This window comes from Primulina eburnea, chromosome 10, assembly GCF_022965805.1.
Source record: "Primulina eburnea isolate SZY01 chromosome 10, ASM2296580v1, whole genome shotgun sequence".
Classification (NCBI taxonomy): domain Eukaryota; kingdom Viridiplantae; phylum Streptophyta; class Magnoliopsida; order Lamiales; family Gesneriaceae; genus Primulina; species Primulina eburnea.
Window position 1 is genome coordinate 31758060 of NC_133110.1, and position 25903 is coordinate 31783962.

The window sequence follows — 25903 nt, forward strand, 5'->3', positions numbered from 1 at the left end:
TATGGCCCATAAACACAACTCTAAACATCTAATCAAATAACCCAAATAAACATACAAAACTTAAACCTTACCGTACACCGGGCTCGGCTATTACAATTCAGCTGCTGATTGAGGAGATTGATGATTGATTTGAACCAAAAAGAAAAGGAGGTAGCTGCAACCTCTATATAGAAGGCACATGTGCAGCAAGTACTGGACAAACTAAAGGAAGAGGAACCATGGGACACCTATGGAACTGAGGTCGTCCAAGAAGAAGAATACGAAGATGATGAACTCCAAGTTGATGAATTATTGATGGCGCCATCTCAAATGGAGGATGGCCAACACGAAGTACAAGACTCGTTGGAAGAGATTAACTTGGGGGAGCTTGAGAATCCAAAAGTGGTGTACGTGAGTGTTTGCACAATATTTGATTTGCGGGCGTGCCAGGTGCGAAACTGCACCTATTTGTGTGAAAATGATAAAATCTAACTTCTAAATATTCAAGCGACGTGAATTCTAAATGCGACCGTCAGTTATAGTCTCCTAAAACAAATGCAATGCCAAGATAAAGAAAACTATTGTGAATCGATGCAAATAAATCCCTGACATGATTTTGAATTTACAAAACTGTAGGAATTCATCAAAACTTGAAAAATATAATAACTTGTGCTGAAATCTAAAATGAGAAGACTTAAAACGCTAGAAATATACGGGAAAGCTTGAAAAAACTATTGCTTGAAGATTGTAAATTTAACAGAGAGCTTTTTGCATATTTTTGTCTGTGTAGAGAGTTGTGTGTGTCTAGTCTGTGCTTGCCGATCCCTTCTTTTTCTTCGCTGTGAAAGGTGGTTTCTTCCACTCCCCCATGAGCCCATGATCTTTCCCACTTTCTCCCACGATTTCCTTCTCTTTCCACGATCTCCTTGCTTGGACGTTATCTGCTTATTTAAATACACTAATGGGCCTCTTGTTTTTCTCTATTAATTTAAATTTTTGGGCTTAGACAATTAATAAGGCCCAATTTAATTTTTGGTACAAACAGTGAGTAAACTACTGGAAGAGCAGTTGAAGCAAGAGTTGATCAGTACGTTGAAGGAGTACAAAGATTGTTTTGTATGGAGTTATGATGACATGCCAGGGTTGGACCGAAAATTGGTCGAACACCGACTTCCACTCAAAGAAGGTTTCAAACCATTTCAACAGCCATCTCGTCGCATGTCAAAAGAAGTTGAATTGAAAGTGAAAGAAGAAGTTGAGAAATTGTTAAAGGCCAGGTTTATAAAACCAATCAGATATACCGAATGGCTTTCGAACATTGTGCCAGTCATGAAAAAGAATGGCAAGATTAGAATATGCATTGACTTCCGAAACTTGAACTGTGCGACTCCCAAAGATGTGTATGTAATGCCGATACCTGATATGTTGATTGATTCCGTGGCTAGGCATGAATTTTTATCCTTCATGGACAGGTTCTCGGACTACAACCAGATCAAAATAGCAGAGACTGACACTCACAAAACAGCATTCAGATGTCCAGGAGCTGTTGGTACGATTCAATGGCTTGTTATGCCATTCGGGCTAAAGAACACATGAGCCACGTATCAAAGAGCTATGAACTCGATCTTTCATGACATGATAGGGCATCATATTGAAGTATATAGATGATATCGTTGTGAAGTCTAAACAAGATGCCGATCACATTGAACACTTTAGGAAGAGTTTCCAAAGAATGAGGCAACTGAGTTGAAGTTAAATCCATTGAAATGTATCTTTGGCGTGAAAGCAGGAAACTTTTTGGGATTTCTGGTGCATCGGAGGGGAGTTGAAGTGGATAAAAACAAAGACAAAGCCATTATGGAAGCAAATCCGCCTAGAAACAAGAAAGAGTTGCAACGCTTCCTTGGGCAAGTGAATTACTTGAGGCGTTTTATTTCTAACCTTACCGGGAAGACAAAGGAGTTTTCATAGCTGTTGAGGCTCAAAGACAGCGTAGAGTCGCATCAGAAAGCTTTTGATGTGATCAAGAGAAATTTATCTAACTCACCTGTTCTTATGCCTCCCAGGTATGGAATGCCCCTTAAATTATACATTTCTGCTGCTCATGAATCGATTGGATGCCTACTAGTTCAAAATAATCATGAAGGAAATGAACAAGCCATCTATTATTTGAGTAGATTCCTTACTTCAGTAGAGGTGAAATACTCTGTGATTGAAAAGCTATGCTTAACACTGTATTATGCATGTACTAAGTTAAGACATTATTTGATTCAATCAAGAGTGTTTGTGGTGGCTAAAATCGATTTGATTAAATACATGCTTAATAGACCCATTCTCTCAGGGCAGATTGGTAAATGGTCTTTGGCATTGGCCGAGTTTACATTGACCTATTACCCCCAAAAGTCAATAAAAGGCCAAGCTATCGCCGAATTTTTAGGTGATCATCCTTCACTTGATTAGTTTATTGGAGAACAGGTTGGATTTCCAGTTTGTGGAGTGGGAGTTCCACCGTGGGAGTTGAAGTTTGATGGATAGCAGCTGGAGCTGGTATTGTGATCACCTCCCCAAGAGGTGTGAAAACCGCTCTATCCTTTAATTTGGATTTCCCATGCACCAACAATCAAGCGGAATACGAAACACTGGTAATTGGATTGGAAATTCTGAAAGATTTAGGGGCAAGAGAACTGTTAATATCAGGGGATTCTCAGCTTGTACTCAAACAGCTATCAGGGGAGTTCAAATGCACAAGTTTGTCCTTGGCTCCTTACTATACCGCGGCATCCCAACTTCTAGATGATTTCGCGGAAGTGTCATAAGTCCACGTCCCAAGACAAGAAAATTGGGAGGCAGACGAGTTGGCACAGGTTTCTTCGGGATTGAAGATGTCTCCAGAACTTACACACAAGCAAGTGTTGATTCAGAAGAAAAACCACCCTTCAATTCAGCAAAGAGGGATTCAGGTAGACACGCTCAACTTGGATATAAACTTAGCTGGTGACTGGAGGGATGACATGAAAATGATGCTAGAATCAACCGGAAGAGATATTCCACATGATTTAAAAATGAAAGCTCTTAATTACGTTTTAATGGAGGGGGATTTGTACAGGAAATGGTTAGATGGTTTGCTCCTCAGATGCATAGGCTTCCCAGAAGCTTTGGAGATCATGAAGCCAGTTCATGAGGGAGTGTGTGGAGCGCATCAATCTGGAATAAAGATGAGATGGTTAATAAGGAAGTATGGCTACTATTGGCCATCCATCCTGAAAGATTGCATCAAATATGCTAGGGGATTCCAGCCATGACAGAGACACGGGAACATCCAAAGATTTTCCAGCGGATGAGCTACACAGCGTTGTCAAACCATGGCCATTCAAGGGCTGGGCCATGACTTAATAGGGAAATCTACCCCTTATTATCTAAAGGCCACTCGTTCATTCTTGTGGCTACAGATTTTTTCACCAAATGGGTAGAACCAGTGCCTTTGAAGAAAGCGGATCAAGGGGATGTCATTAACTTTGGGAAAGAGAATATTATTCGTAGATTTGGAATTCCAGAGTCATTGACCACGGATCAGGGAACTATGTTCACAGGCTCAGATATGAGGGAATTTGCAGTAGACCATGGAATTAAATTGATAAACGCATCCCCTCATTATCCAAAGTCCAACGGGCAAGCCGAAGCATCAAATAAAGTGTTGATAAAGATTCTACAAAAGATGATGGAGGAGAATCCCAGGGATTGGCCAAGGCTATTATCAGAAACTTTGTGGGCGTACAGAAAATCCAAGAGGACTGCCACTGGAGTGAGCCCTTTTTCCCTTACCTTTGGCCATGATGCAGTGCTCCCATTGAAGATTATTGTACCATCAATGCGAGTGGCAAAGCAAAATGAACTTTCCATTGAGCATTATAATGAAGCAATGATCATGGAGTTAGAAGAACTGGATGAGCTGAGAATCCAAGCGTACAATGCTTTGCTGTTACAAAAACAGAAAGTGGCGAGAATCTACAAAAAAAGAGTTAACAGGAAAAGTTTCCATGAAGGAGAAATAGTGTGAAAGACCATATTACCACTAGGAACAAAGGATAAGGAGCTGGGAAAATGGTCTCCCAACTAGGAGAGACCATTCAAGGTACATAAGGTGTTAGGCGGAAATGCATATTGGCTATCAAGCTTTGATGGCCATCCACATAAAAGATGCATAAACGGCAAATATCTCAAGCCGTATTTTCCAAGTATGAGGGAAGAAGTAGGAAAAGCTTGCGAGTGAAGCAAACACGAAGGCTAATATTCAGTGGGGAGGTGGCCTTCTTCAGTGGGGAGTTGGCCTTCAGGGCCACTTTTGTATATATTAAGTTCCTTATTTCAAGATGTCATGTCAGGTAGGCCTTATGGCCACTAAAATAAATATCTGTTATTCATGATTCAACAATAAAATTGATAGTAGAAAGTGGGACAGTAAGCCACTTTCATTATTTTGAAGGCCCTTTGTTTCACTAGGGAGTCGGCCTTATGGCCACTTATTATATGTGAATTCGGTCGATATTGGAATTCCAATGTTTTTATGGTACGATAAATCATGGTGAAGTAGACCGTACCGCCATTATATAAATCTGTTGTTTGCATGTGCAGTGACAGACCCATGAAGTAGGCCTTGAGGCCACTTAGAATACGGCAGGAAAGAAACACATTGAACGAGGAGTTGAGCTCACCAAGCGGACAACGAATAATAAAGGGAGAACATAAGAGAACAAGGGCAATATGCAAACCCCAAGAAGAACCCGAAGTCGACTTTGGAGGAAAAATAGGCTAATCAGCCATTTTTGTATGTTTTTAGCTTCATGCTGTGGGATTTTGTTTGAAGTAGGCCTTAGGCCCACTAATGTAAATATATGTTATGATTCAAAAATAAAGACGATCAATTCAAGTTGGCCAGGAGGCCACTTTTATCATATTGAATTCATTTTGCTTCGATAAGAGATCAGGGGAGGAAATAATCGCGAGCGGGGAGTTTTAAGCCAACATATGGTCTTGATTGAAGCTATTAGAATGAGTTGGGTTAAATGGATTAAGAACGAAAAGAGATTTCTTCCCAACACCCAATACACTGAAAGGGGATCGGTTACGGTGACCGGAAGCACAACGGAAGTTACAATTTTATATTTAAAGAAGAAATTTTCGGCCACCATACAAACAATGTGTAGCAAATACAAAAACACAAAAATGACATTCATAGTGTGTTTAGAATTTTACCTATCAACCTCTTGAGGTTGATGATGGCTCCAACCAAGGTGTAAACAACTTGGCTCTTGAAAAGGATGACAATCTACAAGCTTCCTCCTTACTCCAAAATTAGGCCCACCACCAACTAGGTAGATCCCCTCAAATTTTGCACTAGAAAAATAGGAGGATTTTTCAAAGAGAAGTATTTTTCAATCCTCAACACTTGAAAAAGAAAAATGAGAGAAAAACTTGGAGAGAATTGAGGGGGAGAGTTCGGCCATTGGTGATGCAAGAATGGGGAAGGGAGACTTGTCTTGGTGGTGGAAAAGGTAGAAATCACTTTTTGCATGCCATGCCTTGAAAACTCAAAAAGTAGTCTCCCAACCTTTCACCTCCCATGCATGCATATTATATGGTTTTTAAAAAACCATGGACTAAATTTAATTATCTCAAACATATTTGAGACTAATTAAATATTACTTGAATTTACTCAAGTCCCACTAGTTAAATAATTATTTAAATTGAGCTCTACAAGACTAAATATGATTTAATTAATTCAACACTTGAATTAATTTAATTATTTGGACTCTACTAGGTCCATTAGTGTTTAATTAATTCAACACTTGAATTAATTTAATTTAGTCCATAATAATGTATATGAAAATCACAATTTTCAAATACATTATTCACTTGGCAAAATTTTAATTTAGGAACACTTCCATAAATTAAAATTTACATTTCTCTCATAGAAGTCATACTTCTATTTTTCCTTACGCCTATAAACTCATTTATAAGCCGTTCAACACATTGAACTATTTTCTCCTTTATAGAAGTCATGCTTCTAATTTTCCTTACGCTTATAAACTCCTTTATAAGCCGTTCAACACATTGAACTATTTTACTTCTCAACGGGATCTAGAAAGCTAGTACTTGTGTGGCCCTCAATGGTTCACTGATACAACTAGCCGTGGGTTCACATCTCTATATGATTCGGATTAAACATGTCATTATATGAGCATACCCCAATTGCTCCATTCTTACTTATCAACTCCTTGATAATAAGAACGTCAGAACTCAAGTCTGATAGTACCCAACCAATCATGTTAAACGCCTAGCAGCATCGCTTACATGATTCCCTAGGTATCAAATGATAGTGCCTGCAAGAACCATTCAATTATGGTTAGCGTACAGTACGGTCCCTTCAACTCATATATCCCGACCGATTCGACAACCATTGGTAGATCGAGAGTTGTCAATGAATCGATACTATGTGTCATGTCGTAGTTGCATCGATGGTGTAATCTATGAAACCCCTTTCACAATTACCACCATATTCTGGCCAGAGATTTCAACCTACATACACAAGATAACACATAGGATATCCATACCCGAAGGTAAGCGGTGAATCCCCGACCACAATGCATCGACTCCTATATGTTTCGACATGACACCCAACCTTGCCACCTGATGACCCTATAAGAGTCGGTAAACAAGTCAAAGTGAAACGCTAGCACATAGAGTCTCAACGTTGTCCCGGGTCATAAGGACTAATGGTGTACAACCATAAACCAGGACTTTTCCACTCGATAAGTGAGAACCACTTGGAAAGTCCTTTTATGGAGGGTTGTTCAGTGCACTCTACAAGGAGCACATATCTGCATGTTCGGACATCACAATGTCCCCTACCAATGAAACATGGTACTCACATCGCAGATACTAGTCTCAAACTCGAGCGGCCTATATCCTTCTTAGTGGCGGCTGAATCGACTAGGAACCGTTTAGAATATACAGTATTCCAAATATGAGTTTCATGATACCCATCATATGAGCATCTCATATTCTTTCTACTATTTGTATATTCAAGGGCTTTATCTATGCAACTAGCATGGGTATACAGATAAATATTTGCCAAAACAATAATTTCAAATATTTTAATAAAGACTGCTTATACATAGAGTTTCATTGTGAACACTCGGCCAACACTTGGCTCGACGGGCACCTACTCTAACAATCTCCCACTTGCACTAGAGCCAACTACCCATATGCTTTAAACCCATTGATTCGCGATGCTTGTCGAATATGGTCCAGGTAAAAGCTTAGCTAGTAGATCAACAACATTGTCTGCGGAGCCGACTGTGTCAATCGACACTTCTCCTTTTCCCACAATCTCTCACAAGATGTGGTCCTTTCACAATACATATTTGGATTTCTGATGAGACCTAGGCTCCTTTGCTTGAGCTATAGCTCCCGTGTTGTCACACAACACCGGGACATGAGCAACTTCATTAGGAATGACACCCAACTCTTGGACGAAATTCCTTATCCAAACAGCCTCCCTTGCTGCATCCGATGCAGCAATGTATTCGGCCTCTGTGCTGGAATCCGCAGTATTTTCTTGCTTGGAACTCTTCCAAGAGACAGCAGCACCACTGAGCATGAATACAAACCTAGAGGTTGACTTCGAGTCATCGATATCGCTTTGGAAGCTAGAGTCGATATAGCCTTCCAATTTCAGTTCTCCACCCCCATAGACCAAGAACAATTTATTGGTCCTTCTCAAATACTTGAGGATGTCTTTCACAACTTTCAGGTGTGGAAGACCAGGGTTCGATTGATATCTACTCACTACACTTAGTGCGAAAACCACGTCAGGACATGTAGATATCATCTCATACATTATGCTACCAATCGTAGATGCATAAGAAATGAATGTCATCGCCGTTATCTCTGCATCAGTCTTAGGAGACATAGACTTGGATAGGGACACGCCATGACACATTGGTAGGTGTCCTCTCTTGGACTCACCCATCGAGAACCGCTTCACGATGGTATCAATGTATGTGGACTGGGTGAGATCAAGCAATCTTTTCGATCTATCTCTATAGATCTGTATCCCAATACAAAATATGCTTCACCCAAGTCCTGCATCGAGAACTTACTCGCTAACCATATCTTAGTTGATTGCAACATTCCTACATCATTCCCAATGAGTAGAATGGCATCAACATACAACACCAGGAATGTCACAGCACTCCCACTGACCTTCTTATACACACAGGGTTCCTCAGGATTCTTAGCAAAACCAAACTCTTTGATTGTACTATCGAATCTGAGGTTCCAACTCCCAGATGCCTGCTTTAGACCATAAATAGATCTCTGAAGTTTGCATACCATATGCTCACTTCCGATAGATGTAAACCTTTCAGGTTGAGACATGTAAATCACTTTCTTAAAATCCCCATTAAGAAAGACTGTCTTGACATCCATCTGCCATATCTCATAGTCATACCATGCAGCTATGGCTGTCAATATCCTTATAGACTTGAACATTGCAACTGGTCAAAAGGTTTCCTCAAAGTCAACTCCTTGTATTTGAGTATATCCTTTTGTCACCAATCGCGCCTTGAAGGTCAATACCTTCCCATCCGCCCCAAGTCCCTATGGGAACCGTTCCCTCAGGTGGATCTATAAGATCTCACACTTGGTTCGAATGCATGGAATTCATCTCAGATTCCATTGCTTCAAGTCATTTTGGATGAATCGGCATCAGATAATGCTTCCTTGAAGGTCCTTGGATCACATCCATGGATAGGCTCATCATGGCCCTCTTCAAGAAGTAGACCATACCTCATAGGTGGTCTCGAGACTCTCTCGGATCTTCTTGGAGCTTGTATCTTCTCACTTGGCTTTTCTAGTGTGGGTTCTATAATTGTGGGTGTCTCTCGAACCTCTTCGAGTTCTATCATCTCGCCTTTTCTATCCAATAGAAATTCCTTTTCCAAAAAGGTTGCATTCCTAGAAACAAACACCTTTGTTTCTTGGGGATGATATAAATGATATCCAACTGAATTCCTTGGATATCCCATAAAATGGATCGACTATCCAATTTATCTCCCACTACCTGCTTCACATAAGCAGGGCTCCCCATATTCTAAGACAAGAATATTTGGGAGGCTTACCCATCTTTATCTCATATGGTGTCTGCCTTTGAATGAACATTTAATGGAATATCTTTCAATTTTAAGTTATAGAGATCGTTTTCAAGTTCTCAAGTACCAATTAAACATTCATTCTTGTAAATGTTGCAAACACCTTTGCTAAATAGACAAGAATATCCATCTTTATCACAATAGAAATGGAAATAATGTTTTTCACCAAAAAGGTACAAACAAAACATCTCTTAAAAAATAACTTAAAATCATTGTTCAACAATAAGTAAACATTTCTTTAGGTCTTGGCAGCAACTCTTGCTCCATTGCCCATCCTCAAGTAGGTCACACCTTCCCTAAGCTTCCTACTTCTTCCCATCACCTGCAACACATTACAGAGATGTGATCAACATTTGGTATCCAATACCCAAGAAGTAGAGTTAACTGAAATGTTTACTTCAATGTAGAACATACCATTTCCTGAACTATTCTGGGCAAGATATTCTTTGCAATTACGCCTCCAATGTACAGGCTTCTTGCAGTGATGACAAACATCAGCAGTCTTGTCAGCCTTAACTGGTGTGGCTGCCATAACGGGATTCGGATATTGCCTCATCAAGGGCACGTTCTTCTTGGGACGTTGGAAAGAACACTTATTTCCCTTCCCATGTGGATCAATCTTCGTACCAGATGAAGAACCCACATAAAGAACCAACTTCTATTTCTTGATGGTTGATTCAAACGTAACAAGCATATTCACCAACTCCTCAAGGGTCGGCTCCATCATGTTCATGTTGAAGTTCACCACAAAAGGATCAAATGAGCTAGGCAGCGATAAGAGCAACACGTCGGTGGTCAACTCCGAAGGCAAGATCAGATCCATGCCAACGAGCTTGTTCACGAGCCCAATCACCTTTAGGCCATGCTCATGGACCGAGGCCCCATCTCGCATGCGCAAAGTGATCAGCTCCTTGACGGTAGCATGCCTAAGAGGCCGTGTTTGCTCACCAAAGAGCTCCTTGAGATGCAAATGAATGTCAGCAGCACTCTTTGCACCCTCAAAACGCCTCTGCAGCTCATCATTCATAGAAGTCAGCATATAACACCTGGCTATCAAGTCATGGTCACACCATTCCTTGTAAGTCTGCAATTCCTAAGGAGTGCTGTCAGTCGGAGCCTCAACAGGGGGCGACTCAGTCAGTGTATATGCTACCTTTTCCGAATTCAAGACGATTTTCAGGTTTCTTAGCCAAGTGAGGTAATTAGGTCATGTTAATATGTGTTTGTCGAGTATTACAGATATCGGATTGCGCATCGAAGACATTGTCAATTTGTACAAAAAAGTAAAACAGATAAATGTTGATGACTATTTTAAAATATTTAGTAAGTTATAAAGTATGGACTTTTACTTTATAAATTTTTACTCCCACTGTTTTGACATCTTTCACTACCCTCTAGTGAAAACCGGAAACTCCTTTCCTCAGTAGGTACGTAAGGTCCAATTAGCGAATTATGATCCCGAATAATATCAGCCAATCACAATTCCTAAAAGGTAGTTTCCAATTGCATCACAATGCAACCCTCTACGTAAAATTTTGTCTCACGTTTGATTAGGACCCAATAATATGACGTCGTTCATCTTTACGTGTCAAGCCTTACCCATCGATGTTGAACCTTAATGGACGGTCGCCATGAGTTCCCTCAATAATATGAGCCGAAATCATGGGAGTTTCACGTAGTTCACATCACTATGTCAATGGATGTCACAGCTTTCCGGCACCCAGAGCTCCCCCAATAATATGAGACGAGCCCCGAGTACGAGTAGCGTTCATCATGCATCCATTGTCGATGGAAGACAAGAAAATTATAAACAAATTTATAATTCCCCTTTTCGGGCTTGATATTAATTTTGAATCTTATTCAAAATGAGGGTTTTTAATTTTGAAAGGTCTCATCATTAATTTTATTTTAAAAGCTCTCCATGTTTGATCGTATGTTTGCCGGATTCATGCAACTTTGTTATTATCATAATAATAACGTACATACTCATTATTTATAACATATCATGCATATATTATAAACAGTAAACAAACAAGGATGATCAATCGCCCCAATACTAATGGCCCGTGTGAGCTAAACATGGGCCTAGGTCCAATCCTAGGGTAAATGGACGGGATGCAAATGCAACTATTACATTAGCTTCCAATATTTACATGTCTTCGATCTTCATAATCATCATGGCCACCATCTTCCAATCTTGATCATCCACTATACTAATATTTACAAATAAATATCCATAGCAAATAGGGATACATCTCATGGGGTGGGAACGGGCCATAAACCAAGCTCACTTTATAAATTGATAATTATTACAATCATTCAACACAAAATATCCTAGCATACACCTAGCAAATTGGGTTTGGGCTTTTGATCATCATTCATGCATAATATCACATATCATACACCATCAATTAATTATCACAATAATTAATTGATCCAATATTATATATCTTGATCCAATCACTAACCGCCACGATTATAAACTAAATTAACAAAGTATACAAACACCTTTGTCTACTTTCCAATTAATTTATTTATAACCGAATTTCTTGTAAATCACCATTTACTATAAATAATTAAAGTTCAACTTAAATTATTTATTTCATGAGAAAATATTTGCAACTTTTGTAATTTTAAACTTAAGGGCCCAAAAACTCATTTTTCACCAAAAATATTTTGGCCCATTTAAAATTCACAAGCATGCTAGCCATCTAATGGCCCAACAACTCAAGGCCCATGACACTTTGATATTCCAAAACACTTTTGGAAACCCTAGTCGTCATCGCCGTCGCCGGAGCTCCGTTGCCGGATTCCGGCCAACATGCCAATTTTTTTTTATTTTTATTTTTCGAAAGGGGCTGTTCGGGCAGCCCCTCGGGCTGCCCTTGCTGCCCGAAACAGGCAGCCCCACGGGCAGCCCGAGCTGCCCGAAATGGGCAGCAACATGCTGCCCAAAAACACCCCAAAAATCGGCCCTCGATTTGTTGTTTTGGTTGTCTCATGCGGTTAGAAATCGATCTCAACATAATATCTTGTATTTGCTACACAAAAACGTAACCATAGATCGGATACCACTTGAAAGGGGATCGGTTACGGTGACCGGAAGCGCAACGGAAGTTAAAAATTTTATATTTCAAGAAGAAATTTTCGGCCACCATACAAACAATGTGTAGCAAATACAAAAATACAAAAACACAAAAATGACATTCATAGTGTGTTTAGAATTTTACCTATCAACCTCTTGAGGTTGATGATGGCTCCAACCAAGGTGTAAACAACTTGGCTCTTGAAAAGGATAACAATCTACAAGCTTCCTACTTACTCCAAAATTAGGCCCACCACCAACTAGGTAGATCCCCTCAAATTTTGCACTAGAAAAATAGGAGGATTTTTCAAAGTGAAGTATTTTACATTGCTCAACACTTGAAGAAAAAAAATGAGAGAAAAACTTGGAGAGAATTGAGGGGGAGAGTTCAGCCATTGTGGATGCAAGAATGGGGAAGGGAGACTTGTCTTGGTAGTGGAAAAAGTAGAAATCACTTTTTGCATGTCATGCCTTGAAAACTCAAAAAGTAGTCTCCCAACCTTTCACCTCTCATGCATGCATATTATATGGTTTTTAACAAATTAAAAACCATGGACTAAATTTAATTATCTCAAACATATTTGAGACTAATTAAACATTACTTGAATTTACTCAAGTCCCACTAGTTAAATAATTATTTAAATTGAGCTCTACAAGACTCAATATGATTTAATTAATTCAACACTTGAATTATTTTAATTATTTGGACTCTACTAGGTCCACTAGTGTTTAATTAATTCAACATTTGAATTAATTTAATTTAGTCCATAATAATGTTTATGAAAATCACAATTTTCAAATACATTATTCACTCGGCAAAATTTTAATTTAGGAACACTTCCATAAATTAAATTTTACATTTCTCTCATAGAAGTCATACTTCTATTTTTCCTTACGCCTATAAACTCATTTATAAGCCGTTCAACACATTGAACTATTTTCTCCTTTATAGAAGTCATACTTCTAATTTTCCTTACGCTTATAAACTCCTTTATAAGCCGTTCAACACATTGAACTATTTTACTTCTCAACGAGATCTAGAAAGCTAGTACTTGTGTGGCCCTCAATGGTTCACTGATACAACTAGCCGTGGGTTCACATCTCTATGTGATTCGGACTAAACATGTCCTTATATGAGCATACCCCAATTGCTTCATTCTTACTTATCAACTCCTTGATAATAAGAACGTCAGAACTCAAGTCTAATAGTATCCAACCAATCATGTTAAACGCCTAGCAGCATCGCTTACATGATTCCCGAGGTATCAAATGATAGTGCCTGCAAGAACTATTCAATTATGGTTAGAGTACAGTACGGTCCCTTCAACTCATATATCCCGACCGATTCGACAACCATTGGTATATCGAGAGTTGTCAATGAATCGATACTATGTGTCATGTCGTAGTTGCATCGATGGTGTAATCTATGAAACCCCTTTCACAATTACCACCATATTCTGGCCAGAGATTTCAACCTACATACACATGATAACACATAGGATATCCATACCCGAAGGTAAGCGGTGAATCCCCGACTACAATGCATCGACTCCTATATGTTTCGACATGACACCCAACCTTGCCACCTGATGACCCTATAAGAGTCGGTAAACAAGTCAAAGTGAAACGCTAGCACATAGAGTCTCAATTTTGTCCCGGGTCATAAGGACTAATGGTGTACAACCATAAACCAGGACTTTTCCACTCGATAAGTGAGAACCACTTGGGAAGTCCTTTTATGGAGGGTTGTTCAGTGCACTCTACAAGGAGCACCTATCTGCATGTTCGGACATCACAATGTCCCCTACCAATGAAACATGGTACTCACATCGCAGATACTAGTCTCGAACTCGAGCGGCCTATATCCTTCTTAGTGGCGGCTGAATCGACTAGGAACCGTTTAGAATATACAGTATTCCAAATATGAGTTTCATGATACCCATCATATGAGCATCTCATATTCTTTCTACTATTTGTATATTCAAGGGCTTTATCTATGCAACTAGCATGGGTATACAGATAAAGATTTGCCAAAACAATAATTTCAAATATTTTAATAAAGATTGCTTATACATAGAGTTTCATTGTGAACACTCGGCCAACACTTGGCTCGACGGGCACCTACTCTAACATACACAACATCACATACAAACCCACCTTCATTCTACATCGATCACCCAACAACCACAACACCAAACCAACAATCAACAAATCAAAAGCGGAGTCACCGTATACAAGAACAGTAAGTAAACGTGTATGCGGGAAAGGGGTCCGACTGAAGTGCAATTACATAAACGTTTATGCGGGAAAGGGGTCCGACTGAAGTGCAACGCATAATGTTAGGGGCGAGGAAGTTGTCTTGAGTGGATGCAGCATGTAAGAGCACATAAGATCACATAAGAGTTAAAATGTACCTGTGGTTCGGGAAATTCCAAAAATAAACATCAAGGCATGAATATCAAATGTACCAAAGAACCGAGGCCAACTCATGGCCAATCTTTGACCCATGATCACCTGCTAGAAATAGACATATCGATGTGTACAAGAAAACCACTACATCTATGAAGAAATATTCAGAAAACCAATTGATACTGATGTATACTACAGGGCCAAACAATGGCCACTCTACCGAACCTACAAAGTAAATGCTAATTAATGGCCTAATAATACCAAATCCAAAATTCCCCACAAAACCAGGTGTCAAAAGAGTTAGCCCAACTACACAGATAAACCAATCGCCCATCCTTTGGTTTCTCGGATACAAAGTCATACGAAGCGAAAAAGGAAATTTCAATTCAATCAAGGCGAATCGACACCTTTCGGGGAGCCAAGAAACACTGAGTAACAATTCAAGAAAAGGGAAGAGAAAAATACCCATGGCCGTGGTGAGTGAAATTGGCCGCCCCAAGAAATCCACGGGAGCAGACGCAACAACCGGGGAAGTCAGCAAGGGCACGAGTTGTGTGGGATGAGCAAAGACGCCAAGAAGAGTGTCTAAAGTTTATATAGCGGCTGCCAAGGGACGACCCGAACCGAGTGGGGAGTTAACCTGTGCCGAGGGAAACTGTCCAGCACCCATTTGAGAGCCCATAGACGACCCAGAGACAGCAAGGAACGGATTGGGGCCGCTATTGGAGCCGGCGAACGCCACGGGCAATGTGGCAGCAGCAGTAGCGGGGGCAGAGGAGGCACCCGCAACGTTGGAGTCAGAAAGGAGCGTCGATATGGAATCTTGGGCCATACCATGTCCTTGGGTGACGGTGAAACCAGCGGAGGGGACAGAAACTTCGACTTAGGGAGAAACGACGACCGCAACACTCAATCCCAGTGGAGGCGACGGAGCCAATTTTCGAGCCATACAGAGATGTCAAGCGACAACAGTGGGGAGGAGATGACGGTGAAAGAAGGGACTAGCGAAGCGTCGTGCGTCCACTTTAGCAGCGGGGAGCGATTTGACGAAAAGGCAGAGAGCGATTTGACGAAGAGGCGGGGAAGCTAGACGATTTGAATCATAAGATGAATAAAATGAGCCCAATGGTTTAAAACGCATATATGAATTGGGCTTTGGGTGAACGGCCCATTGATACAAAGCCAATTCACATATAAATGATTATGGGCCATTGCAAATAAACAAATTGGACCTGGATTAGATACAAGCATTTTGGCCCACAGGCCAATGCTTGCGGGAGGCAATTGTTTGGGCTAAAATAATTATAAACCCAGTTAAATTATAAAACCCAATTAAATTATATAAGCCCATAACTGACTAATTCATAATCGATTAAAAACTGGTCACGGAGCGCGGAAGAGGAAGAAGAACGTGGGAGGATAGGTAGAAATCATTGCATGAGTGGGAAAGATCATGGGCTTATGGGGAGTGGAGAATAACCACATGGCTGCTGGAAAGAAAAAGACATCGGCAAACGCAACAAGACAGACAACTCAACTCTACACAGACAAAAATTCTGCAAAAATCTCTCTACTAAATTTCCAATCTTCAAGCAATAGTTTTCAAGCTTTCCAGTATATTTCTAGCATTTTACGTCTTCTCGTTTTAGATTTCAGCAACAAATTATTATATTTTTCAAGTTTTGATGAATTCCTACAATTTTGTAAATTCAAAATCATGTCAGGGGTTTATTTGCATCAATTTCCAATAGTTTTCTTTATTTTGACATTGCATTTGTTTTAGGATACTATAACTGACGGTCGAATTTAGAATTCACGTCGCTTAAATATTTAGAAGTTAGATTTTATCGTTTTCACACACACTGTGCATTTTCGCACCTGGCACGCCTGCAAATCAAATATTGTGCAAACACATGGATTTGAAATTCGTAGACTAAATATGTGTTTTTTGCCATACGCTAATGCTATTATGCTGGGATTTTAGGGTGATAGCGATACCGAGGAGGCAAGTGATTATGAGAGCAAGAAGAAGAAACTGGATCAACGGAGACAGCTCCAGCAACTGTTGCGAGCATGTATATTATTACGGGAAACGACAGTGATTCGGATGATTCCAATGGGCAGAAGAGAGTTGGCCGGGTTTCCGAGGGCAAACGGTTCGATGAGATGTCTGGAAAACTCAATATGTAGAAGCTGCGGGGGAGATGTCTTCAGAACCATTCTACCCGTGAGACCGTCTCACACAAGTTTTTGCCTACCGTAGGACTCTTTTATAGAATATACTCTAGGTCAAATAAATGATATAAATATAGAGAGCTAAGATGGTCGCAATGGGGGTTTTCGCAGATAAGAAAAACGAAGTGCTGAACGGTTTTGAGCAGAAGAATTTGGTGATAAACTCATCACGTTGTTGTGTTGTTGATCTGTGTTGAAGACACTCGGAAAACAACACTCATGTGGAGTGTTGCTTGAAGAGTTCTCGGCGGTATTTGCTTTATGCAACATAATACTTGCATCTAAGATTTTATTGGGTTATTTTATATGAAATTTATTTTTTTGGGTTGTCAAGGAATATAGTTTTGACAAAAACTTGTGTGAGACGGTCTCACAAGTCATATTTGTGAGACGGATCTCTTATTTGGGTCATCCATAAAAAAGTATTACTTTTTATACTAATAGTATTACTTTTTGTTGTGAATCTGGGTAGGGTTGACCGGCCTCACAGATTAAGATCCGTGAGACGGTCTTATATGAGACCCACTCTATAGTTTTTATACGTGTTACTAGTATTGATTTTTGTAAACGATTTACAAGTTTTCTAGTTATTATTTTGTCATGAGGCGTTATACAATTATTTATATTTGTACATAATTTAACACGTCTTATTTTGGATATTAAAGTTTATGTGTGATATAATATATTATACTGCATCTTGTGAATAGGTATTAACACCGATAGATAACACTATATAATATGATACATACAATTTATTATTTCTATACTTTTAAGTTAAGATTATGTATTTTGTGAGACGGTCTGACGAATCTTTATTTGTGAGACGGCTCAACTCTACCGATATTCACAATAAAAAGTAATACTTTTTCATGGATGACCCAAAGAAATTTATCTCACAAAATACGATTCGTAAAACCGTCTCACACAAATGTGTGTTACATCTTTGGTAATATCTCTTCAACTGGAGCTCTTGTATTCCCTACACGTGTAAACTACTTTGTCACCTTCTCTGTATAGTGACAACGTGGTTCGATTCTCCCGCGAGTTTTACCTGCCGAAATCATTGTACCACCTCTTGTCTCCTCTTTCCCCCCTTATTTTTACCAACCCTTACTATAACGATTCCCTTTTCGTTTATCTCCTTTTTTTATTTTTTGTTTTTTCCTTTTGTATCTTTGCAAGATGGTTTCCTCTTGTGGGTATCCCACTTTTAGGGCATTTGCCTTTTGCATTTCTTTTGGTTTTGTGTAATTATAGATTTTTATGCCACCATGCAAATGGGTTTTGGTCTTTTGTCGAATACTCCGGTGGGTTAGCCTAAAACTTTTCTTGTTCTGGCCCTTGGCGGTATTTTTCATTTTTTTCCCAGTTGTTTCTTCATATTTTGATCCCTCCTTTGTGGGACAACAGAGGAATCCTGTTTTCCAATTTGATCTTTTTCCAAGGTTGTTTTTATTTTCTTTTTGTTTCTGTTTAATCTCGATGAATTGATAAAGAGAAATGGGAGAAAAGATTGGATCTTTTCCTATAAATTTGTGTCTCTCTTATTCTTCATGTCTTTGAAGGAATGCGATCGCCAATATATGCTTAAGTTTTATTGTTTTGTAGGATGGGAAGAGTTAAGTTGAAGATACAGAGATTGGAGAATCTGAGCAGCCGGCAAGTTACCTATGGCAAACGGAGAGCTGGAATATTGAAAAAGGCTCAGGAAATTTCAGTGTTGTGCGACATTGATATTATCCTTCTTATGTTTTCTCCTACAGGAAAGCCTTCGATTTTTCGAGGACCACGCAGGTCGATTTAGAGCATTTAGTTTAGTTTGTATTTGTATTGTGCCATGTGATTGAGTCATGAATCTTTTTTTTTGATTCTTGCATTTTTTGGTTGTTGGAATTGGAAATGCTGTCATGTTAGGCTAGTGGTACATGTATCTGTATCCTGATATCCCCTGTCTTGCCCTTATTCTAAGATAGAACTATGATTTTCAGTAAAATTGAAAACTTTTTAGTTTGAGATGAACTTTTCTGCTCGCTGGCGCTGGACAATGCTTGTGTGATGAAAGAGAATACCATACGTTAATTGCGGAAATTACTGAATGTGTGTGTCTTACTAGAGTCTGTAAGGTAGACAATAACTGAAGACTAAGGTTTCATAAGAAACCAGTAATTTCATGAAATAGAAGTTAAAATGCAACCCGTGGTTATTCTTGTTTAAGTAAAACTTTTCACATGGACGATTTGGTGCTAAATTCTCGCTATACTTATTGTTTTCGATTTCAGCAACATTGATGAGATGATTGCAAAATATGCTCAGCTTACAACGAAAGAAAGAGCTAAAAGGTAACAGTAATACTAACAGTTGATTTGTTTGTATCATCATCACAACTTATTCCTTTTTCCTCCATCTTTTATGGTCTTTGAAACAGGAGGTTGGAGAGTCTCGAAGTAAGTTCAATTGTTAAATATGAATCGTGTTCTTTAAATTATTCTTCTTTCTGAAAAAAATAATCGAATTTTGGTCCTTTGGATTCAATGATAGACATTAAAAAGAAATTTCAAGAAGCTCGACCAGGATGTGGATATAGAAGAGTTTCTTGATGCAAGGTGGATATCATATTGGTCAATTATGTTTATTTGCTCTTCTTGTAATCTCTAATCAATCTTACTTTCTTATATTCTGTTTTAATTTTCTTTTTTTCAATTTTTGCAGTACACCGTCAATCGAGGTAGGTCTCATTTTTTCGTGGATCATCTGTAATTATGAAAATTCGAGCCTACTTGATTGTTGGTCATCCTTAAAATCTTCTCCTGGTGATCTGCTACTGCTAGGAAATGCAAAACCGAGTGAGGATGCTGCGTGATCAGCTTACCCAAGTACATAATAGATTAAGGTAAAAGTTTTTAGCACATCAAGTATGATTTTTAATGGAATTTTCGATTAATAGAAGCACACAGGTTCCAGTTTTCGCCAAGGTGCTAGTTTAACGACTATGATGATTAAACAATCAAAATCTTTTAGAAACTCATTCTTTTCCCCTTGTTGATGCTCAGGCTTCTGAAAAATAAAACGTTTTGCTATCTTTATTTCACAGCTACTATCAGAAAATCTTGGGTGGTTGTCATCTAATGCTTGAATTTCTTTCTTTGTTGTCTTATATTCATCCATGTAACTATCTTGAACTCGTCGCCGAATTCATTTTAGATATTTTAACTTTTTTATTTGTCCTCAGCTGGTGGACTAATCCAGACAAAATTGAAGACGTTGAACATCTTAATCAGATGGAGAATTCACTAATGGAATCTCTCAATAGGATTCGCATGCAAAAGGTACTGCATTTGTTTCTTTGGTTCAGAAAAATGGATGAATTTCGAGAAATTTCATTTTTAGGAATCAGTAAAATAAGCATAATGTTGATTATCAGTATATGATTTCTTTGGATATTCTGCATGAACAATACCCAATTGAAAGAAACTAAAATAACCTATATATAATTCTACCTTAGCAGGAAAATTTTGGGAAGTACCCCCTTGTTCCATTTGATTGCACGAGCCAGGTATAGAATCAATCTACTACTGCAAAGTGTCTAGTTGCTGTTTTTTTTTCTTTTTCCGTTTTTCGTATGTTACATATCTGGATAAAATTTACGCTCTCTTGAAAATTATTAGTTCCTAAATGGGATGCACTTTTCAACGACGGCATCCAGTGAACAGCATTGCCAAACGCAGTCATGGTTTCCAGAGGGTGAGAGTCATATGATGCTATCGAATGAAGCCCATTTCTTGTCTAGTAGGTGAGTGGTTCTCCTCTGATGTGATATCATAAACTATATAGTTTGTTTCGACAAATCTAACGATAAGGATCATATATATTCATTGAGTTGAAACTCGGATGATTTGATTTTTTATTGTTTCTCTAGTATAATATATAGTTTCTGACGTTTCTATTCAGAGATTTGGAGTGCGCCCAAGATGCGTCCTTCCCATCCTGTTCTAGTTTCTTTGGTGAGGTGAAAGACGACAATCTTGAGAGTTCGAGACAACAGAAAAATGAGGCACAGAATAGTATTACTATCGATGATTATACCAGCTCGGCTCAGTTGAGACTGCCTCTCAGTCAACAATTTCCATATCATCCATTTGGAAGTTTAAGTTTTCCTGATGTCTTGGAGGCTGGGAGGGAGGCGAATTTTCTTCCTAGTGCTATGGATTATCAGCTAAATGGAAATTTCGAACTCCCGAGATCCGTATACAACAGTTTGCAGCATAGTTTAGTTCCTACTGCTGGTTCATGCGCCATTTCTATGCTTAACGAGAACTCTTATCTTCAGGTCAGTCCTTGTCAATATTTAAATCTTCTTTGTGCGAAAAACTTATTTCAAGGTTGGCTTGGATACGTTTATGCCTCAAGTTACATTAGCTGCGAGTTCTTGCAGTCCTGTCTTAATGTTTCTTGCAGTCCAGTCTTAATGTTTTCTATCTAACCTTCATATGTTACTGCTGCAAATCATTGGTATCTCGCAGCCCCCTAATTAGCCTGAAGATTCGGTTAAAAACTGGGCTTTCAAAACTGAAACTACTCGAGAACGATAAAGATCAGCCGTTAAATGATCATGCGCCTACAGCTCGTTCTGGCACAGACAACCTAGGATATTTGCTGTCTCACAAATAAATAAGACATCGGTGCACGACTCTTGGCATCATTATATCGGCATTTTGCGTTGATACAGGTTCTGTTTCTGGTTATTAATCGAGATCTTATATAAACTTCACACCCAAAGCCAAGGGTGGATAGAAAAATTTCTAAAGAAATTCTTGTAATGACTTATTCTAAATTTTCCACATAAAGATGCGTTTTCTTTAAAGATTGCCGGTGATTCAGTAAACATAAGATTGTCAGTGATTTACTAAAATTTATATCAATAATAATTGCCATTACAAATCTCTGTACACTGAAGCTCCCTTTGTTTGCAAGTACAGCACAAATCTCTGCCAATTCCATGAACATGAAAAACATCATACTTAATTTTCATCTTCAGAAGTAATGAAATCAATTAGAGAATGTCTGGATAATGGTGTTGTGCCATGGGTCCGAAAGGTGCTGCAACAGGTTGTCAAATGGCCCTTTCCCAGTCACATTGTGCTGCACAATGAATCCCAAGAATGCCAACATTGCTAGTCTTCCTGCAAATTCATACACAAGTACATTAAAATCCTGATTCCGCCACTGATGCGAAACGTCACTGATTTGAAACGTTAGAAACACGAACGTAGGAGACAATCAATACCAAACAACTGTAACCATCTTACCATTGGCTATCTCTTTCTCCTTAGCTTCCAAAGAGGGGGAGAAGTTCAAAGGGTTGAAAATGCCTCCAGGATAGCCAACTTCATTGGGAGGCAAGCAGTAGCTCTTAAAGATAGGATCTTGGTTAACACTTCCTGGGTTCTTGATGTCTTGCCACCTTCTGATCTCGACATAGTGAAACAGGATAAACTCGATAACGAAGAGAGTCGATGACGAGGCGAAGTAATCCGCTTTCCCTGCGTCGTACCATTTCGGAACGTTGATGATACCGATGGACGAAAAAACTTCGGGCAACAGCATGCCTGCAACACCGAGCATTGCCCATCGGCTGTTCACAAGCTCAGCCTGGACAAACCACCTCAAGTTCTCCGGGTCTTCTGCTAGTCCTAGTGGATCAAATCCATTGTCACCTGGAAGACTGAGAAAAGAAAACACATAAGAAACAGACTCAGTAGCCTTAAATTTCGACTCGTTTACACACCTGCCGTTAAGGTAGTTGGGAGAAGCCAACCCCGGCAGCCATTGGCCTTTCTTGGCTTCCACTTTGACTGATCTGTAGGATGAAACCGCCGGTTTCACGGAGACTTCCCGGTTCAATTTGCCGGATGATCCCTTGAGGAATCGGCTTTTCGAAGCACATGGCCGAAAACCGGCAACGTAAGCTTGTGTGGTGACAGTGGCCATTTCTCCAAGGTGAATTCTTGAGCCGGAGAAATTGTAGTGAATGGTTTCCTGGGCTACGAATGAATTTTTCGTGTTCGCAATTTGTATGGTTGCTTTTGCTGTCTGATACACTTGTGGCACTGGTTCAAGATTGGCTTTGAACCGTTGGGTCGCTAGATTTTTGGGATCGAACGGGTGTGATTCGATGGGATAGCCAAACGAAATCCTGATCTTATCTTTATCCCATTTGGCAAATCCTCGTATCTCTTTCTTTGCAGCTGTTGGTGTTTTGAGATCATGAGGGACCCTTCCTATCGATTGGTGGTGCTGGGGATTAAAGATGAATCTCTTTTACACCAATCGGCTTTGGACATGTGTCGAGTTCAAAGCTTACGTGGATGATTTATCTCATCTTCGTTTGGATGTTTTTTCGACCCTATCCACATAAATAGTGTCTTAAAATCATTGAAATTTGACACGTGTTAACTCCTCAATAGTTTTGGGACAATACGTGTCAACTTCATGCAACGAAGAGTTTTTTACTCATGTTCATCAATGATTTTGGGACATCGTTCATATGGCCCAAAATAATTTTAATAATTGAATTTGTATACAAAACTAGTAATAAAATATTTTTAACTTTTAACGGGCTTGGATCTTGCTACAAGGCCGAGTTTGAATTCGGTCCAACTTACAAGTCCAACCTGGCAGTCTAAATTGACACTCGAGAAAGGCTTTGGTTCGATTTGAATATTTTTGGATTAGAATTTTGAAAATTGTTCTCAAAAAACTTCTTCAAAATGTATTTTTCTTGAAGTTTCAGACATTATTATAATACTTTGTTTGCTTTCAAAAACTAAATAAAAATTTAGAAATTATGAAATAAATCTGCTATACACAGATGGAAAGAACGGTATATTGGAAATGAGATGATGTTGATTTTCAAAAATGAAATAATAAAGCCAATTTTGTAACTCGATGAGAAAAAAGTATTTGAAAAATGTTCACCCCTTATATTCTATACACAAAAACTCTAATGTGTTAAATTTGTAAAACTGATCTCTAACCATGTCCAATACATGAAAAAATATGGATCAAATTAACTCATCTCACATAAATAAAACGTGCAAGTTTGATAATAATCCTAATAAAAATAATAATAGTAAGAAAAAAGTGCAAATTCGATCTCATATTAGAACATTTTATTCGTGATTTTGCTATACTACACCATCAAATCAGTCAGTTTTATTCTTGTATCAATATTTGGAAAACAACAAACTAAAATTACGAAACAAAATAAAAAAAATTATAGATTGCAACCGTCAAATTGGAAGGACAAATATAGACCCGAATAAATTGCAGTCTTGACTAGGCATGATTATCGGTTCCATAGAATCAGTTTCGGACCGGTTCCTACCGGTTCTGGGTCCGATGAGTTCGGAACCGGTCCGAACCGGTTAGGAACCGGTTCCTTATCTGTTCCATCGAATCAGTTTCGGACCGGTTCCTATCGGTTCTGGGTCCGATGAGTTCGGAACCGGTCTGAACCGGTTAGGAACTGGTAACTTGGAACCAATCCAAACTCAAGATCGGTTCGGCTTTTAATAAATCAGTTCCGGTTCCGGTCGAACCGGTTCCGAATTCTAATTTATTATATTTTACTATATAATTAAAATTAGTAATATTAATGGACAATTTTTTTATTAAGTATTTTGATTGCAAATAAATGTGATTACATTAAAAAACTATAACAAAATAACTTAAACATTTATTTTTACAATTGAACATCTAAAATTTATCACAATTTATTAAAATATATTTTGAATATTATGGATCTTCGTCTTGAAATTTGAAATTCGTCGATCGCGCCAGAGGTCCTATTCTTTTTTTTTACTGCAAACCAATCTTGTAGGTATGTTAGCATAGAAAGTTGTTTCTGTCTCTTTAAAGTTCATTGTTCACCAATGGTCCTTCCACATACTGAAAATGTTGATTCGGAAGCAACACTTGAACTTTGAATGGGTACGACATCTCTTGCAATTGCAGCTAGCACTGGATAAAGTTTATAATTACTTTCCATCAATCAAGAACATCGAATCCGTAGTCTCGATATATTGACTTAGATAAATTTTGATCTCATTGTAATTGGTTGTTGTCACTGATTTTCCTTTGAACTTTTGTCGTTTCAAACTTTGAAAGAAGTTCAGTGCTCCACTTTTGCTTTTATATGTCGGCATCTCCTCCGGCTACGCACTTGGTTCATCACATTATTCACTAGCATACAAATCAAACAATTCTTGGAGAGAATGCATGATTGACTTCTTTTGATCGTCATTCTTCCGAAGAAATTTAACATCATATTCAAAAAACACGTCTAATCCTCCTTGATTTTGAGTAGGATCAAGCAATGTTCTAAATCATGCACAATTGGGATAGTTTTCCAATATTTTAAAATTTTGTTTTCCATATTTGAAACAAAATCATGCATAACAGAATCATCACGATATTCAATAAATTTATAAAACATATTGAAAGGCAAAGGTAGAAACATGGTTGAAGTAGGGTAGTTAATGCCAGAAAATTTTTCGATTGCTTCTTTAAAAATTTCTAACAAAGAAACACATTTAATCAAAATATTACAATCATCGTCAGTTAACATTAAAGATTGTATCGCTATATTATTATATTATGGAGTAACTAAATCTTGAAAACGTAATAAAATATGAAGCAAGTGATATAAAGAATTCCATTTAGTTTCAATAGGAAGAGAAAATTTTTTAAATTTAATTCCGGTTGATTCGATTAGTGTTTTTCAGTCACGTCCATATCTTCTTTCACGTAATAATTTCCCACATAATTTGAATTTTTCTATTACATTGGACATTTGCTCATCACAGGCACATTTAACACATAAGTTGATAATATGACACACACATCTAACATGAAGCAAATTACCTTCTAAAATTGGTTTTAGTGAATCTTTAAGATATTTAATTGTAAGAGTATTGGCACTTGC

General features: G+C 38.6%; 3 protein-coding genes across 5 annotated transcripts; 2 read left to right on the forward strand and 1 right to left on the reverse strand.

Annotated features, from left to right (window-relative positions):
* Positions 1-2861: 2861 nt before the first annotated feature.
* Positions 2862-4036, forward strand: LOC140802845 (uncharacterized). The gene is made up of 2 exons (XM_073158462.1): positions 2862-3099; positions 3429-4036. The coding sequence occupies exons 1-2, from the start codon at positions 2862-2864 to the stop codon at positions 4034-4036; spliced, it is 846 nt and encodes a 281-aa protein (XP_073014563.1).
* Positions 4037-17878: 13842 nt separating this feature from the next.
* LOC140803262 (agamous-like MADS-box protein AGL30) lies at positions 17879-22080 on the forward strand. 3 transcript variants are annotated; one of them, XM_073159047.1, is made up of 12 exons: positions 17879-17985; positions 18529-18714; positions 19200-19259; positions 19346-19364; positions 19459-19523; positions 19630-19645; positions 19749-19810; positions 20150-20246; positions 20426-20473; positions 20586-20710; positions 20869-21247; positions 21441-22080. In XM_073159047.1, exons 2-12 carry the CDS (start codon positions 18530-18532, stop codon positions 21450-21452), a joined length of 1068 nt encoding a protein of 355 aa, XP_073015148.1. In that variant the 5' UTR covers positions 17879-17985; position 18529; the 3' UTR covers positions 21453-22080. The 3 variants fall into 3 exon arrangements, with proteins under 3 accessions (XP_073015148.1, XP_073015146.1, XP_073015147.1); XM_073159045.1 differs by lacking the exon at positions 17879-17985 and adding an exon at positions 18001-18365; XM_073159046.1 differs by lacking the exon at positions 17879-17985 and adding an exon at positions 18357-18455.
* LOC140803263 (chlorophyll a-b binding protein P4, chloroplastic-like) lies at positions 21817-22976 on the reverse strand. The gene is made up of 3 exons (XM_073159048.1): positions 22706-22976; positions 22227-22642; positions 21817-22100 (listed from the first exon to the last, which is right to left on the reverse strand). The coding sequence occupies exons 1-3, from the start codon at positions 22906-22908 to the stop codon at positions 21967-21969; spliced, it is 753 nt and encodes a 250-aa protein (XP_073015149.1). The 5' UTR covers positions 22909-22976; the 3' UTR covers positions 21817-21966.
* Between the last annotated feature and the right edge of the window lie 2927 nt (positions 22977-25903).

Bases quoted from the DNA above. Each gene is read 5' to 3' on its own strand.
- LOC140803263 (XM_073159048.1), bottom strand. From the start codon at position 22,908: ATGGCCACTGTCACCACACAAGCTTACGTTGCCGGTTTTCGGCCATGT. The intron at 22,643-22,705 runs GTGTGTAAACGA...TTCTTTTCTCAG, and splicing joins CCCAACTACCTTAACGGCAG to TCTTCCAGGTGACAATGGAT. The intron at 22,101-22,226 runs GTAAGATGGTTA...ATGAATTTGCAG, and splicing joins GGAGAAAGAGATAGCCAATG to GAAGACTAGCAATGTTGGCA.
- LOC140802845 (XM_073158462.1), top strand. From the start codon at position 2,862: ATGTCTCCAGAACTTACACACAAGCAAGTGTTGATTCAGAAGAAAAAC. The intron at 3,100-3,428 runs GTTTGCTCCTCA...TTGTGGCTACAG, and splicing joins GTACAGGAAATGGTTAGATG to ATTTTTTCACCAAATGGGTA.
- LOC140803262 (XM_073159045.1), top strand. From the start codon at position 18,184: ATGCCACCATGCAAATGGGTTTTGGTCTTTTGTCGAATACTCCGGTGG. The intron at 18,366-18,528 runs GTTGTTTTTATT...ATTGTTTTGTAG, and splicing joins CAATTTGATCTTTTTCCAAG to GATGGGAAGAGTTAAGTTGA. The intron at 20,474-20,585 runs GTATAGAATCAA...GAAAATTATTAG, and splicing joins CATTTGATTGCACGAGCCAG to TTCCTAAATGGGATGCACTT.